The sequence below is a fragment of the Ahaetulla prasina genome, chromosome 2 (genome assembly GCF_028640845.1).
Source record: "Ahaetulla prasina isolate Xishuangbanna chromosome 2, ASM2864084v1, whole genome shotgun sequence".
Taxonomy (NCBI): domain Eukaryota; kingdom Metazoa; phylum Chordata; class Lepidosauria; order Squamata; family Colubridae; genus Ahaetulla; species Ahaetulla prasina.
The window spans coordinates 128970739-128985936 of record NC_080540.1 but is presented as its reverse complement, the minus strand read 5'-3'; the positions used below and the strand labels follow the sequence as shown (position 1 = coordinate 128985936).

Below are 15198 nucleotides of genomic sequence, written 5' to 3'. Positions count from 1 at the left end.
AATAAATTTGTGGGCTGAATCTTATTCAATGCCAGGAAGCATAAAACAAGCATAATTGTTTTTACCAACACTATTATTACCAGCAGTCCCACATCTGTTATGAAATAATAGGAATATACTTCACTCCACAGTGACTGTACTTTTTCAGCTCCTTAGACCTGTGGAAGCAATATATTTTAGAATAAGTACAGCCAGGTTCCTAAAACTGCCCATAATCCTTAATGATCAAATTGTCTGGAAAATTCAGCTATTGGAAGTTGCAAAGAATAAATTTAATGCTGGATAGGGTGAAGGAAAGTAGTACCAGTACTATATATATATATATATATATATATATATATATATATATATATATATATATATATATATATATATATATATATATATATATATATATATATATATATATATATATATATATTTTTGCACTACCAATTCCATATACAAGTTTATTTCAGGGAATATTTCCAGGCATTTTCCATATGCCTCAAAGTTGTTCCAGAAGAATCATGAATGTGTGTACTTTATTTCCTTTAAATAGAGACCTAATTTGGTGTTGCCCAGAACTGCAGGCCACAAAAACCCACAAACTCTTGGCGAGTACACCATTGACAATGGATGCAGTCTAGAAACTGCCATTTTGTCATCCATTTTCTTCTAGACAGAATTGCCCGGTACAGATTGAGGAAAATACTTTATTTCCTCCAAATACAAACTATTGACTTTCATGCTGCATGATCAGAAGCCTCAGGAGAAATTGTGTAGGCAGTGCAAAACAAACCAAAATCACATGCACATTTATTGTGCATGCCTTGCTCACTCTTACTCTCCAGCTGATTTGGAAAGGCCTTGAAATCACTAGACAGAGAGAGAGAGGGAGGGAGGGACAAATGAGAGCAGGATCGCTGTGAGATTAATTGTTAAAAGACTTTTGTAGTGCTAAAGGTATTACAAACTAATAATACATTTTTCTGTCCAGACTAAATGTGAGTTTAGCATTAATATTTGTGGCACAGCACAAAGCCCTAAATTTAGATTCTCTGTTTCTGATAATACATGTATCCATGACATGGGTTATTTCTAAAATTAAGAGCATGCAAAATATTCAAATTCAGCTCTTTCATTCATATAATCTAAGGGCACGTGTTTTTGTTTTCTCTGTACAGATTTGATCAGAAGAGTATTTTTTTAATCACACACAAATCATTGTATTTGCTGTAGAGTAATGTAGCACCATAACTTTTGTCCTGAGGATGTGACACTTTCCACACCAGAGGCTTGTTAGGAGAGACTAAGTGTATGAAAATATACATATTTCAAAATGCATTTAGGTTAACAGCTTTAAAGATATGTAGGCAAGAAAAAATGGCGCAGAATTTTTCAGTACTGTAAATTCTATTTGGATGCTGAGCCTTAACCCGAATGGACCCATTGAACAGCTCCTTTAAAAAGTTAACATCTATGAAATACCATTGTGGTGTCTCTAATAAGGCTATTATTTTTCAAGACATATTTTCCATAACTACCCTAAATGTCCTCATTTTATTTTTATTTGAATACATTCAGAGGCTATTATGACAGCTGATTCTAGGCTAAAAGTGCCTAGTTAGATGGCAAGAAAGTTCAGTTTTAGTTCAAAAGCAAAAGTAACTCATCAGAGTGAAGATTTAAGTGGTTCTTTCTTTAGTATTTTCTGCTGTATGTATAGTGGTCTATAGTGTTCTGCTTTAGTGTAGAAATACAAAAGAACATGACAATTATGAGTAGTTTTGGTTTGCTTACATTAATCAGTTCTACATTGCTACTGGTTGGTGAGTCACATAAAACAAGGCATAACTTAAAAGCAGACAAATGTTTTAGCAATTCTGATGGTTGACCAAAAGACAAGAAAATAGAGCCCTAAATAATCAGCCAACTGAGCTGATGACTGAGTTGTTGAAGCATGCTACAAATCCCTCATAAGCTTCTACTTATAAAAAGGTGTAATGTTTTTAAAATAAACTTTAACATCAGAGGGTTTACCTATTTTGACTTTTATGTCTAGGTATTACAGCGTACAGAGTCAGTCAAGAAGTATTTTAGATACAAAAATAAGTAAAAAGGAACATCTAGAGTAAATCAAGTCCCATGTATAGATTTTTTTAAAAATCTAGTGGCAGATGTTCCCACTTATGTATTATATTTCCCTCTGAATAACAAGCATTTGATACACTTCAATCTGAATTTCCATTATTACAAATAGTCCTTCCTCCCTACCCAATCCAATACTCTACTGATTGTGCCCTCTGTAGCTAAAAATATAACTTCCATTATAGGTCTATAGATAGATAATAGCTTCTGTTTTAAAAGTTTGAAACAACTTGACTTATTGATTTATTTCAAAGCATATAAGTTTTAAAATCTAAATTGATCTAGTGTGGTAAACAGGTGGTTGCAACTCCTTGAACAGAGATGGAAATTGTACTTGCCTGCTAGATTGTCCCGTGTTTTAGCTAGAGATCTTCCCTGGGAAAAACAAATACAAATACACTTACCCAAGAAAGGAAAGAAAGAAGAGGAAACGGTCAATGATCTAATATACCCTAATCATCAGAAAAGGCCTGCTCTTCCAACCTCTTCAAATGTCCTCCCTTCTCCCACAAAGAAATCATCCCCTTTTCATTCCCCTCTAGCCCCAAATAGAAAAAAACCTGTATTTCTTTAAAAGAACACAAATAGACACTGTATTATTATTATTTGTTATCTGTTGGGGTATAGTGTTCCCCGTATCAAATGTGTTACTTTTAGATACATCCAGCCCCAATTATCCAGATCTTCTTTTTCCCCCACCCTAACTTTTCAGTGAGACAGCAGGTCCCAATACTAAAGCTATCTCATTTGTTCATGGATTCTTCCTTTTGTCAAGTCCTGCAGCTCTGGGACCATCTTGTTCTTAGAGTTGGTTAATCTTGAACCTTCCAATCAGGGAACTGTCTTTCATTAAAGACACCCAGCATTGCTCCAGTCATTCATTTCTGTTTGCAAAGAAGGGTCATTGAGTTCAAATAGTGGATCCATGTTGACAGAATTTGAGAGGTAATCATTTCTCCCTTCATCCCAGGGATGCTGAAGGAAAGAAGTGGCAATAAATGTTTCATCAAAGTCCAAGCTACTCTGGTTAGATTCTGTGAGCACATAATCTTGCCCTGCTGGGCACCACTCCTGTGGGCAATCGATATGTCTTCCATGCACTGTCAAGTCTACATCCCTGGTTATTGGGCTGATTGGAGGAGTAATTTCCAGATCCTCAAAGGTAGAGAAATCACCATTTAAGGTCGTATCAAAGATAGCCTCCCAGTCAAAATCACCTTTGAGAGAGCCAAGCTCTGTCTGTTCTTCCTGAGTAAGCATAGGGGAACTGGAGAAGCGGGCTGTCTTATACATTCGTTTTGGCAGCGGCTGCTTGCGTTTATGGCTCATTTTTCCATCTGCTGGGTTCCAGTTCTGGTCACTGGTCACTTCTTCAAATTCTTTGAGCAGCTGCTGGGACTCTACATTGATCTTCAGAATGCTGCTGTTTTTCCAAGGGGTTGCCGATTGGTGAGCTGAAGAACTGGAACTTGCATCCTGTTGGATTCTTCCGGTGAAAGCTGGATGTATCTGCACAGGGGGCATCCTGCGTTTTTTGAAAGCTCCATTCATCAGTCTGTCTGCATACTGAGGATCAATCTTCCAGAAGCCACCTTTTCCCGGTTCATCTTTCTCTCGTGGTACCTTGATGAAGCACTTATTCAAGGACAGGTTGTGCCTAATGGAATTCTGAAATTTAAAAGGCAAAGCTTAATATGAGTTGCTCTGAAAAGGGTGCTAATTTGTAGTGCAAGTCTCCCCACTGACATGAATGCGGTTGAATAGAGACCCTTTAGGACAGGCGTCTCCAACCTTGGCAACTTTAAGACTTGTGGACTTCAACTCCCAGAGTTGAAGTCCACAAGTCTTAAAGTTGCCAAGGTTGGAGATCCCTGCTTTAGGATTACTATGTTCTGCTCCAAAAGAAAGATGGAACACTGAAATGGTCTACAAGCTAAAACAGATCTTGTTCATCAGTTAACAAGTACATTACTTATACCAAACTATAAGAATCTGAAGATCATTGTCTTTAAGATTAAACAACATACCTTTTAATGAATGGCTTAAATTCATAGCATGTTTTTAGTGGCTATCCTGCAAATGAACTAGGATAAAGGCCATTTAGCCATTGAGTACAATCTCCTCCATATTGCAGGAGCTGAAATTAAAATATCTCAGCCAGATAGAAGGCTTTTTATCCTCTGATTCAGGGGTCTCCAACCTTGGCGACTTTAAGACTTGTGGACTTTAACTCCCAGAAGCAAAGCTGGCTGAGGAATTCTGGCAGTTGAAGTCCACAAGTTTTAAAGTTGCCAAGGTTGGAGACCCTTCCTCAATACTAGACTGAAGGGGAGTCCATTATCTCTCTGAGGAATTGGTTCCTCTATTGAGTTGCTCTTCTGCTTAGGAAGTTTTTTCAGATGGACTTTGCTTTTCTGCAATTTAAATTTCTAGAAGCTTTATTAAATGAAAAATAATTTTGTATATCACTAGCAGCTGTTTTTAAGGTTAAACAAAAGAAAAGTTAAACAGAATATTGGTATCCAGCTTTTATCTACTTTCTATTGTACAGATAGGATGGATTTTCCAGACTGATTGTCTTAAAATACAAGTTAATAATGAACTATGGGAAAAATACATTTTCCACCTGAGTTATAAGTATATATTTGTTTTTAACTGCTTCGGGAACCTTCAACCTGCAGTTATAAGTATATATTTGTTTTTAACTGCTTCGGGAACCTTCAACCTGCAGTTTGCTAATGTCTCTAATTCTCCAGAATTTTGAAAACCACTTTTCCCAAATTATACATTGTTTAAAAAGATTAAGCAACTAAACAAGTTTTGAAATTCAAATTAATGACTCGAGACAAATACTGGAGTATAAAACATAAGGAGGGTCTCACTCTTCTCAACCTCATATTACTAATATTAGACTGACGCTAGTTCTCTCATCCTTCATACTGACAAATATATAAATTTCAGCTAAATAACTCACTCCTACGTTCGTATTTTCTAAATATAATTATATGGTTGTTGTATGTTTCTGCACTCTACTGAAAAGAGGGTTTGTTGTTGTTGTTGTTTTTAAAATCTCCCTATATTTCATTCCTTACTAAAAAGTAAGAGATTATTTAGTGCACAGAAATAGGAGCCGCAGCCAGTATTTTATTTTTTTTAATTAAAGTTATGTTTATGTCTTGTAACTTAAGGAAAATAAAGCATCAATGAGCATTTTTCCCCTCTAATGGACCCTAAACTTGCATGCAAAAATAAAACTAAACCATGATTTGTTGAATAAACCAGTGCCAAATCTGGCAGAGAAGTAAAATGATTCTGGTTCGCCTGGCCAATTCTTGCTTTGTTCCCTTTCCTTCTCTTCTGCCAGAATACAGATGCTTCTCTACTTCCCAGCAGCAGTAAAGAACTCGGCTGCCAGTCTGTGTGTGTGAGAGGTGTTTTCTCTTTTTTGTATAGTGGCTCTTTGCTTTTGTGTCTCTGGAGGTTTTGTGTGTGGTTCTCCGTTTAACCTCTCAATATGTGTGAGAATGTGGCTGCCAGAAAGAATGAGAAATTTGGGGGGAAAACAAGTGGCCTTCCTTTATTCTGTGGAGTGGTTTCTCTGGTGGCTAATATGTACTGCCACATACTTCTCTATTTTGATGAGAAACATGGGTAGAAAATGAAAATAACTAATCCGGGGTTCAGATATTACTTGCTATGATTAAACCAGTCATTCATTCAGTCAATTTCAGAACCAGCTTTGCTCTAAAAAATAAACCGTGGTTTGTTTTGTCACCTAAGGTGGAGTCATAATAAAACAACAACACGTAAAAGTGATTTCCTCACTAGTGCCATAAAGCATCTTCATAGCACCACCCAAGTGTGGTTGGTTGAAGTGATATATAATGCCTGTCCTTGCAGTTGTTACTTTGGCACAATAATGTTTGGGAGACCCTAGAAGAAGATGCTGTAAATTGCCAGGAAGAAAATGTAGCTTTAATCAAAACAAATCTTAGATTAGCGCCCAGTGTGAGTAAGGGCTGTCTGTTTTCAGGAGTCACTGGTGAATTCACAGTTCCTGTTTCATTGATTTTCATTGATTTTAGGTATGCATCACCACAGCAATTTACAATGGAATGGAAAACATAACCTTCATTCCATACCTTCAGCTTTGGAAAAAAGTAACTTCCTTGTTCTCACAACACTAGAGAGTAGAAAGACTAGCTAAATATCCATTACAGTTCCATGATGGTCAGAAAGCCAGCATTATCGGATTCCACCCCCACCCCAAAATACATCTGGGATATTTTAATGTGCTGTGGCCCTACATATAAGAACTATGTACTATTGGATTTAATTTAATCCAGGACAGATACAGACAGGCCCACATAACAAACACTTACTTTACCCACTTGCTGGCCTATTGAATTATATCTGCACCCCTCTGTGCTACATCTCAGGCATCCAAGATCACCTAATCATTTCGTTGAGCTTTGCACAAAATGGTGCTCGCGTTCACGATCAAAATACAAAATCATAATGATCAAGAACATCAATAAAGAGACCGATCCTCAAAAGAGACATTTCTAATTTTAAAAAGAAAGAATGTGTCTAGAGTGGTAGACCTCAATCCCCAAAGAAATTCAGTTATCCAGTAAATAACTTGGTCTTTCAGTACACAAAGCCAGGAGGGTGTTAAGAGATTGGATATGGTGAAGGATTGTGTGTGGATTTTTTTTTAATGTTGCCTAGATATCTTTATGCTTATTCATCCATAATCCTTATTGCCAAAGAGCAAAAGCAGGACTTGAATGCCTGGAGGGCTAAATAAAAACCTATTCCTCCAGGCTGAATTCCCTGGGTATCTTGGCTCTTTTCCAAAACATACAACTGACTCCCACAGGAATCTCCTTCCATCTCCCCCCCTCTCCCCCCACCCGCAGTGCTGATGGGAGGCCTGACATTTTGACTTGGAGTCTGTATTTACAGGAATGGGAGTTAGTGAGACGGGTGAGAATGTGGACACCAGTGGAGGGAAAAAAGAGAAAGAAAGAGAAATTCCTGCAAACAAACTGATCTTGGATGAGTTAGAATTTATTGTATAATGAAATCTTATAAGGGTCAGTGAATATTCCCTTCCCCTGCCTTAGAGTCATTTTAAATCTGCTATGCCATCGACAGCTGCTTGTGCCACAGCTAATTAGCATTTTTATAATTTTTCCTGCAACTATCAGCCAAACCACCTGTATCTTTGCAAAGAGATACTGAATGTTATCAGAAAGAGAGGAAAAAGAAAGAAGCAAGTGTCTAATCTAACAGGTTGCACATACCCATAAGATCTAGCTTTTCTTTCCCTTCTCTCTGCAAATGTCAGCGCTCACTTAGTTTATTCTAAAAAACAAACAAACCTTAGCATCTTTTTCTGTAAAAATCTCATGGGGAGCTAGGAGATTTAAACATCTGGCAATATGCTCAAAAACCTGCTACTGTACTTCATGTTCATTAATTTTTAGTTTTGTGCTCTTTACCCATATTCTAGTTGTAGTTGTTCTGTAAACAGAATATAAATTTTTATTCTGAAAGTCATTAACAAAAATTTGAGTCCCTCATTTAGTCACATACGTTAGAATTATGGGTGCTTTATGTGATGTTTGTATTATTATGATTCCATTCTGCCAAGTTCGTGAGTACTTTTATAGATTGATTTCCAGTTCTCTACATATATTTATTTTTAAATTTTAAATAGATCTATCTATCATCCATCCATCCATCCATCCATCCATCTATCTATCTATCTATCTATCTATCTATCTATCTATCTATCATCTATCTATCATCTATCTAATTTTCACAGCCAACTAACATGTTAAAAATGACTATGGGCAACATATAACAAAGCTAAAACAATGATTAATAATACTTACTATATGTTACATGCAAATGTTAATTTCAATCTTGAAAACAGTAATATTTTAAAAAGGCTGTTTCAAGAATATGCCTGACTTCCTTTAACCCTAAAAATGCATTATCCACAATATTTATGATGGTTTCCCAACAAATTACTGAAAAACCAAATTATATGACTCCAGAAATTTCATCAGATTAACATTTATATCACTTAAAGGTATATGGAATCTGTTCAGATTTAATTTAATTTAGGTTTAATTTAGGACAAGTAATGGGGAACTGGTACACTCTAGACTTTGGGACCAAAGGGAGTCCAATATGGAGGGGAGCCAACATCATCTGGAGGGTGACTTCGTGATGTAAGAAGCCCTCTACTTAAGAGATCATACTTCATTTGATGATGGTATATTTTGTTGGGACTATAATCTAGCTAGAAATACATAAATACATATGTTTGCATATATGAATGAATGACAGTAGTAGGAAGCTGCTTATGGCCATATCAGGATATAGAAGGATGAATGAGCAGAAAGTTCTTTTTAAAACTTTCTCAAAGAAATGCATCAGCTCAATAGGTCGGAAGTAATGTCAATCAGCCCAAGACATGACATTCCTGTATAAGTAGATAGATAAAACAAAGAAATTATCATAGATATATCTTCAAAAACAAACTTACAGGAACACATAACCCAGTAATATCACTGAATAAGAACAATTTACTGACATGAATGTCTTATATGAGGAATCTCTACACTTTCTTCCATGGTGGGAATTCATAACACGAAGGAAAACAAGTGCATATATGAAATAGTTGTTTTGTGAACAGGGTAGGAATTATTCAATATATTACAATGAGGTCATTATTGGCAACATAGTGGCAACCATGGAATAAAGATTGAGCATAGTCAGTTGTTAGCAGTTCAGAAATTGGGTTGAATTTGAATATCTGTTAGGGTATTGGAGAGAATTTCAAGTGGTGTGCTGGTATCGTTGGATAGGCAATGAAATTGTATTACTCACCTTTGGTGTCTTCACTATAATATCCAGCAACTGACTTACTACTGATCAGTTACAAAAAGAGAAAATGTTAGAGGTTTTCTCTGAGATTCTCTGCTATGTTTCAATGGAAGTTTATCTCTGAGATTCAACATTACACCCTAATCTGTAATCTTACAAATACAAGGGAGGTCAGATACAAGAATGCTTGAATGAAACACATTTTCTTTTGGTTGAGATTAACTGGGGATGGTGTTAAAAGATTTTTGCTTGTATTATGTTGGCTTTTAAGTATCCATCTTCTATTGGAAAATGTGGGCAAATCACAGGCAGAAATCATATACACTAAAATAGATTATATTATCATTTGTTTGGCTTTGCTGTGCATTGTATGAATTTAGCAGCTCAGATTTATAAATTATGTCGTAAACTACTGTGTAAATCCATAACGACTTACTCAATAAACAGTGAATTTAGTGTAATGCTTGAAATAAACTACACTTCTACAAGCATCGAAATTACAAAAAAACATCACGAGATGTACCATTTCTCCTTATATAGCACTCAGCCAAAATTGAATAAGTGCATTAGAAAAGACCTGGCGATTACCCCTTACTTGGTCTTTTCTAGTTTTCCTATTCACTTCAAACTTTGGCTCAAGTATATTTTAATAAATCACATAGAGCTAAGTATAAGACTGGGTGTGCCAGCTATGGTAGTAATTGGAGATTCAAAAAATATATGGCAGATTCCTATCTGTTCCTTCTGGGCACTCCTAACTACTGATTCTGATGGAAGTGGCTATGACCAGTACTGACATAAGATTCAACTGTAAATTCAGTTGGCTTCTACATGGAATGAGGGAGGGTGCCATCTTGTTTACTGCTTCAGGAAGCAAACCATTTTGGGCTGTTCTTGTGTTGAATAAAATAGCCCATCGCTTCTGTTCCCTTCTTTTCTCCCAGTATCTTTTCTCACATGCTTATTGCTAATTCTTCCACATCTTTCTTCATCTTCAGTCCTGTGGAACACCAGATGGCATCCAGCTCTTTGCCTTGTATATAACTGATATAGCCAGAGCTTTTGATCGTCCCTCTCCAATGGATTAAAGGAAGGAGGGGCGGGAGGGATGAAAAAGAATCTTCCTTAGGTCAGGTTACCAGTTAATGTGTTCTTTCCTTTCCCCTGTTCCATCCCACTCCATAACCGGCAAAGGATGATTGCTTTAAAGTTTTCTTGACTACAGTGGCATTAACCTAGTTTTTCCTGTTTATGACAAACCAAAATCTGGAGTATAGAAATTGAGCGCTAGAAGCTGAATATGGACTGCTTTTCATAGCAAGTTGCCTTTTCCAGATTCTTACGGAGAATCAAAATATTTGAAGATAAAGCAGTATGTTAATGGCAAAGCTAACAGCCTTCTCTTTGGGCCAGTGTAATATCAGCATTCAAAAGCCTAAGCAGTCTAAAAGCATTTTAGTTAACATTACGCTTTAATAAGTCTAAAAAATATAAATACCCCTGGAAAAAAATCAGATGGCCTCTTTTCCCTGTAGATAGTTCTCTTATCTTTTGGATCTATATTTGTGACTGAATGGATTGGAGGCCTCCAGTGTATGACAGAGAGGTAACAGCCTCCATGCAATTTTTAGATGCACAGAATCTGTGATTAGGTTGACATATTGTTCTGAGTCATAATGTGTATGTTTGGGATTCAGTGTATTGTGTGAACCCAGTCAACATGGTTATAAATAATAGTTTATGGTGCAATATGTAGCATGATTCCATTAAACTGTACTTTGTCTACTAATCAAAGACCGTTGGAGAAGAAACCTTCAAGGTCCCCAAGAACTGTTCCATTGGCTTAAGGCCTACTCGAGTCTTTGCATAACGTACTTTGGATGCATTCCAACAGAAAGGGAATCAGAACAGAAGTGTTTAAGGTTTGAAAATAATGCTATTAGTCTTTGCAAGACTTAAAATCTTGGTTTGCCTCCTAACCCACAGAAGGAAGGGTGCCGGGCCATATTATTTGTACCCCAATGGTGGCTCAATAAGTGGATGGAGTCTAAGACATACTGGTCTATACAATAAATAGATCGGACCACTATGAGAATTACTATCTGATTCCTTATTCTTTTGTAATTTTTTTAAAATAAACCACCCTTAAACTACTTAACTTTTGTCTCATCCACTGCATTTCATCTTTCCATTTTTTTTTATTCATCCCTCATTTTCTCTTACACACTTTCCCCATATATTCTGTATAGTGTCTACAACAGCCTTCCCAGGTAGGTTGTGGATTATGGGAATAGCAGTTCAACATATGTGGACAACTTGGGGAAGGCCGTACTTTTTTATACTGGCATTCGGATTGTGTGTCTGTTTTCTATAACTACAACCATTAGCCTCTGAATAATCCACAGTGTTTATCCTTCAGTGGGAAGATAATAGATAACTACTACCTTTAAAGGAAGAACATGCCTGTTTACATTGTTCTGTTTTCTCATTTACAACATTCTCTTGTGCTACTAAGTGCTTACTCCAAGCAAAACACTTCAATAGGAAACACACCGAGCAACAGTAATTGTACTCAAGGGAGAAGGAAGCAGAGAAAGGTTCATCATGAACACTAAGTACCGTTGGTTGCTTTCTAATGTCATGGTGGGTTGTCAACAAATCTATTCTTCTCTCAGAAGAATGTCCTATAGCCAGAAAACTTAGCAACATGGTTCTCATATAAAATGTCAAAACTAGAAAAAAAGAAGTATGTTACTTTTTGAGGAAATTTGATCCAAAAAGTAAAAGACTAATTCTATAGCTTAAAAGTGCTAAAAACTGTTTGTAGATCTATCATAATTGTTTCTGAAGTCCCTGAACATGTAATTTTAGAAGTTACTCTTAAGCGCCATAAAATGTTAACCTGATTTATCTAGCCTGCAAAGGAATTACACTGAAAGTCATAGACAAATTGTCAGAACAATTATAAGCCATTACATTACTGTTGGATGCATTTTGAATGGAAAGCTAGTCGTTAATTCAAAACTATTGAAGTACACAGGCAGTATACCTTCCCATACATAAGTAGGGTGTCTTACTCAAAAGACAGTTGCCAAAACAGAAATTTTCCTAGTCACCTACCTGCCATGTGGGGTCAGCATGCCGGAAATAGCAGAAATTATCAGTAATCCATTTATAGATGTCTGAGAGGGTGATTTTTGTTTTCTTGCTTGCTTCCATTGCCATACAGATGAGGGTAGCATAAGAGTAAGGAGGTTTCACATGAGGGTTGGTCTTGTAATCTATGTTTTCTAGTGGCTGGCCTTGTAGATGTGCAGTCCTGGATGTGGAAGAGGAAATTGGCTTGCCAGGGGTATGGGGCATTCCCATGCAAGCTGGATCACCAGCAAGGGGAGAACATGGTGCAACCGAGCCAGGTATTTTGTGATAACCATGAGGATCTGTGCTGCATAGGGAAGAGGATGACTTGCCCATGTTTGCATTGATGATGGAGAATTCCTGAAGCCACTGTAGACTGGTCAAGCTGTCATCCAGGTTGCCTGAATCCATCATGCTGTTGTCCTGACTTTTTTCTTCCTCTGACTGCATATTTAGCCAGCCGTCAGTCATGCCAGTGGAAGCCAAAATAGGCAGGTCCAACATTCAGGAATTGTGGGAGAGCAGGAAGGGGGTGGGGGATTGGAAAAGAACGGGGAGGATGGGTAAGGGAACAATCCTGAAACAATAACATGAAGACGTTCAAGGTCCCTAACCACCAGGCAGCACACAGATGCACACTTGAGCAAGTTGCTTCCCAGCCAAACATCAAAAAGCGTAGGAGCCAAATATATTCTGGATGTAACCCTAGAGAATGGAGTCACACCTCTCAAATCAAATCAAATCATCCTTCTCAACTATAGTAGCTAGCTTTATATAGGCCAGGTGATAAATTGGGTGGAAATCACTCAATCCCATTTGTGGCGAGGTTTTTTTCAGAACTGCCAAGAGTCTGAATAGCTTTGTTTCTATTGAAACACCATTACAACACAGAAAGAAACATACCACTGAAATAATCCCTGATATTTCTCTCAAGAGTTGTAACAATTTCTTTAAATGCAGAAATTGAAGGTATTCCAAAATTGGAGCCTTCGTTCTATCTTTTACTGAATCAGCATGAGTGATAAAGAGCAACATTTGTTTTTCTTTCTTTTTTTCTGTGAAAATTGTCTTTGTAAAAATGAATGGAGATATGAACACATATATTTAAGACAGCAATTCTATATACACTTACCTGGGAATAATAAGCCCTATTAAATGCTGTGTTATCTATTTCTAAGTAGATATGACCAGGGCTGCACTACAATAATACTAATGATTGAATGAACATATCTTCCATAATCCAAATTAATAAATACTGGTTGTATAAATTCTTTTCACAATGCTTAGAACTGCCAATCCTATCCTGGGCATATGCATTCAGTGCAAATGGGGAAGGTTTAGTTGTTGTTGAAAGTACCTCAACACAGAACATATTATGCGATCAACCTCAGCCTCGGTTGAACAGTTTGAAAAATTATTTCCACTGATGATACGAAGCTAGACAATTTAAACAAACTAAATCCTCTTAGTTGGCTTACAGAAATCTTATAAATTTTCTGGGGCAATTTTAAGGGGGTGCCCATATAGGTTACAATCATACCACGAAGTGGGAAAATCAACCACATATAACAGCAATAAATACTTGTATTTAGGTGTAAGCTATCCAGAACTAAGAAATGAAAACCATGCCAAACGCCTTCGGGTTAAACACATAGAAACCTGATCCCAAGATCGTTACCTTAGATAATGTCTCCTCCACAAATGAAGGTTTTGCTATATGGCAATTGATTCAGGGAACCCACGATCGCAGTTTGATGGGAAGGAGAAATAAGGCTTCCCCCAATATAACGGGAGGTAAGAAAACCTAAACGTCCCTCTCCTTAGCCAGCCTAATAAATAAATAATCCCGTCATCTTACCTGCTCCTAGGAAGAAACCCCACCGCTGCCAAAGGTTTACAGCTAAACGGGGGCTCTTCGGTGGGGTAACGAAAAAAAAAGGGGGGAGGGGAAAAGGGGGGGTTTCTACTGTTCTCCCGTCGGATAAATTATTAAGGCTGCCAGAGCCCTTTTATCCCAAAGGTACTGTGATTTGTAAGCAACAGAATGACTGTCAATAAGTAGCTGCTCCAAAAGGCTTCTCTGGATGCCATGGAGACGCTCCGCCTCTATAAACAGCTTCTGCCTCTCTCATTGGTCCTCGGGTTTCCATGGAGAGCGCAATCATTGACAGCCCCCCCCCTCCCGTTTTTCTGCTCGGTTCTATGAGTTTGCACCAACTTTTTTTTTTTTTAATCTTCCATCCATCTCCCCTTTCCCGGTCGTGTTTTTTTGTTTTGTTTTTACTAGTAGTTAATTTTTAGTTGCGGGTGGGGGAGAGGGCTAACCCACGAAAAACCCGGAGACCGGAGTTTTCCCGGTGTCACACATGCTATGCTAACACGTGAACGACTCTCTCTCGCCGTTTGGGCGCGCTGGGCAAGGCGGAGGCGCTCGTTCGCTTACCGAGGGCGAGGGATTGGTATGTGGTAACTACGCCGAGGGGGCGCTTGGAGCTTTACTGCTGTGAGTTTCATTAAGACAAATTAAAGTCCACTTGAAACGGCTCCCAGATGCCCATTATTCTTTGGGTGGCGGTGGCGGTGGCGAAGGGGCCCGTCTGCCAAGAACAAACAGCCCAGCAACCAGAAAGATCCATGCCTTGAAAAGAAAAGGAACCATTTAAAACGTCTGCTCCTTCCTTTCAAAACTTGGCAACCCCAAGTTGCTTTGCCCAGCCTCCTCAGGAACGGGCTGGTTGTGGCTTCTCGCTTTCGTTTGCTTGTTTATTTATATAAATCATCATCATCATCATCATCACTATCACCATCACCATCATCATGATCTAACTAGACAGTGCTTCTGCCTTGGAGTTGTCTTTTCCAGAAGAGGCACTGCAGGAAGGGGAGATGACATTTCAGGGGCAGAGGGACATTCCTGCTCTTGAACTCTTGCCACAGCTGCTTTAACATTCTGCTTTTCCTGAGGCTAAAGACTTCAGGGACCAAACTGATCCCATGCCTAGACTTCATGCAGTAAAAGGGCAGCCA

General features: G+C 37.9%; 1 protein-coding gene across 1 annotated transcript; it reads right to left on the bottom strand.

The window, feature by feature from the left end:
- Positions 1 to 426: 426 nt before the first annotated feature.
- On the bottom strand, positions 427 to 14171 carry FOXJ1 (forkhead box J1). The gene is made up of 3 exons (XM_058173237.1): positions 14030 to 14171; positions 12154 to 12748; positions 427 to 3798 (listed from the first exon to the last, which is right to left on the bottom strand). Exons 2-3 carry the CDS (start codon positions 12673 to 12675, stop codon positions 2980 to 2982), a joined length of 1341 nt encoding a protein of 446 aa, XP_058029220.1. The 5' UTR covers positions 12676 to 12748; positions 14030 to 14171; the 3' UTR covers positions 427 to 2979.
- Between the last annotated feature and the right edge of the window lie 1027 nt (positions 14172 to 15198).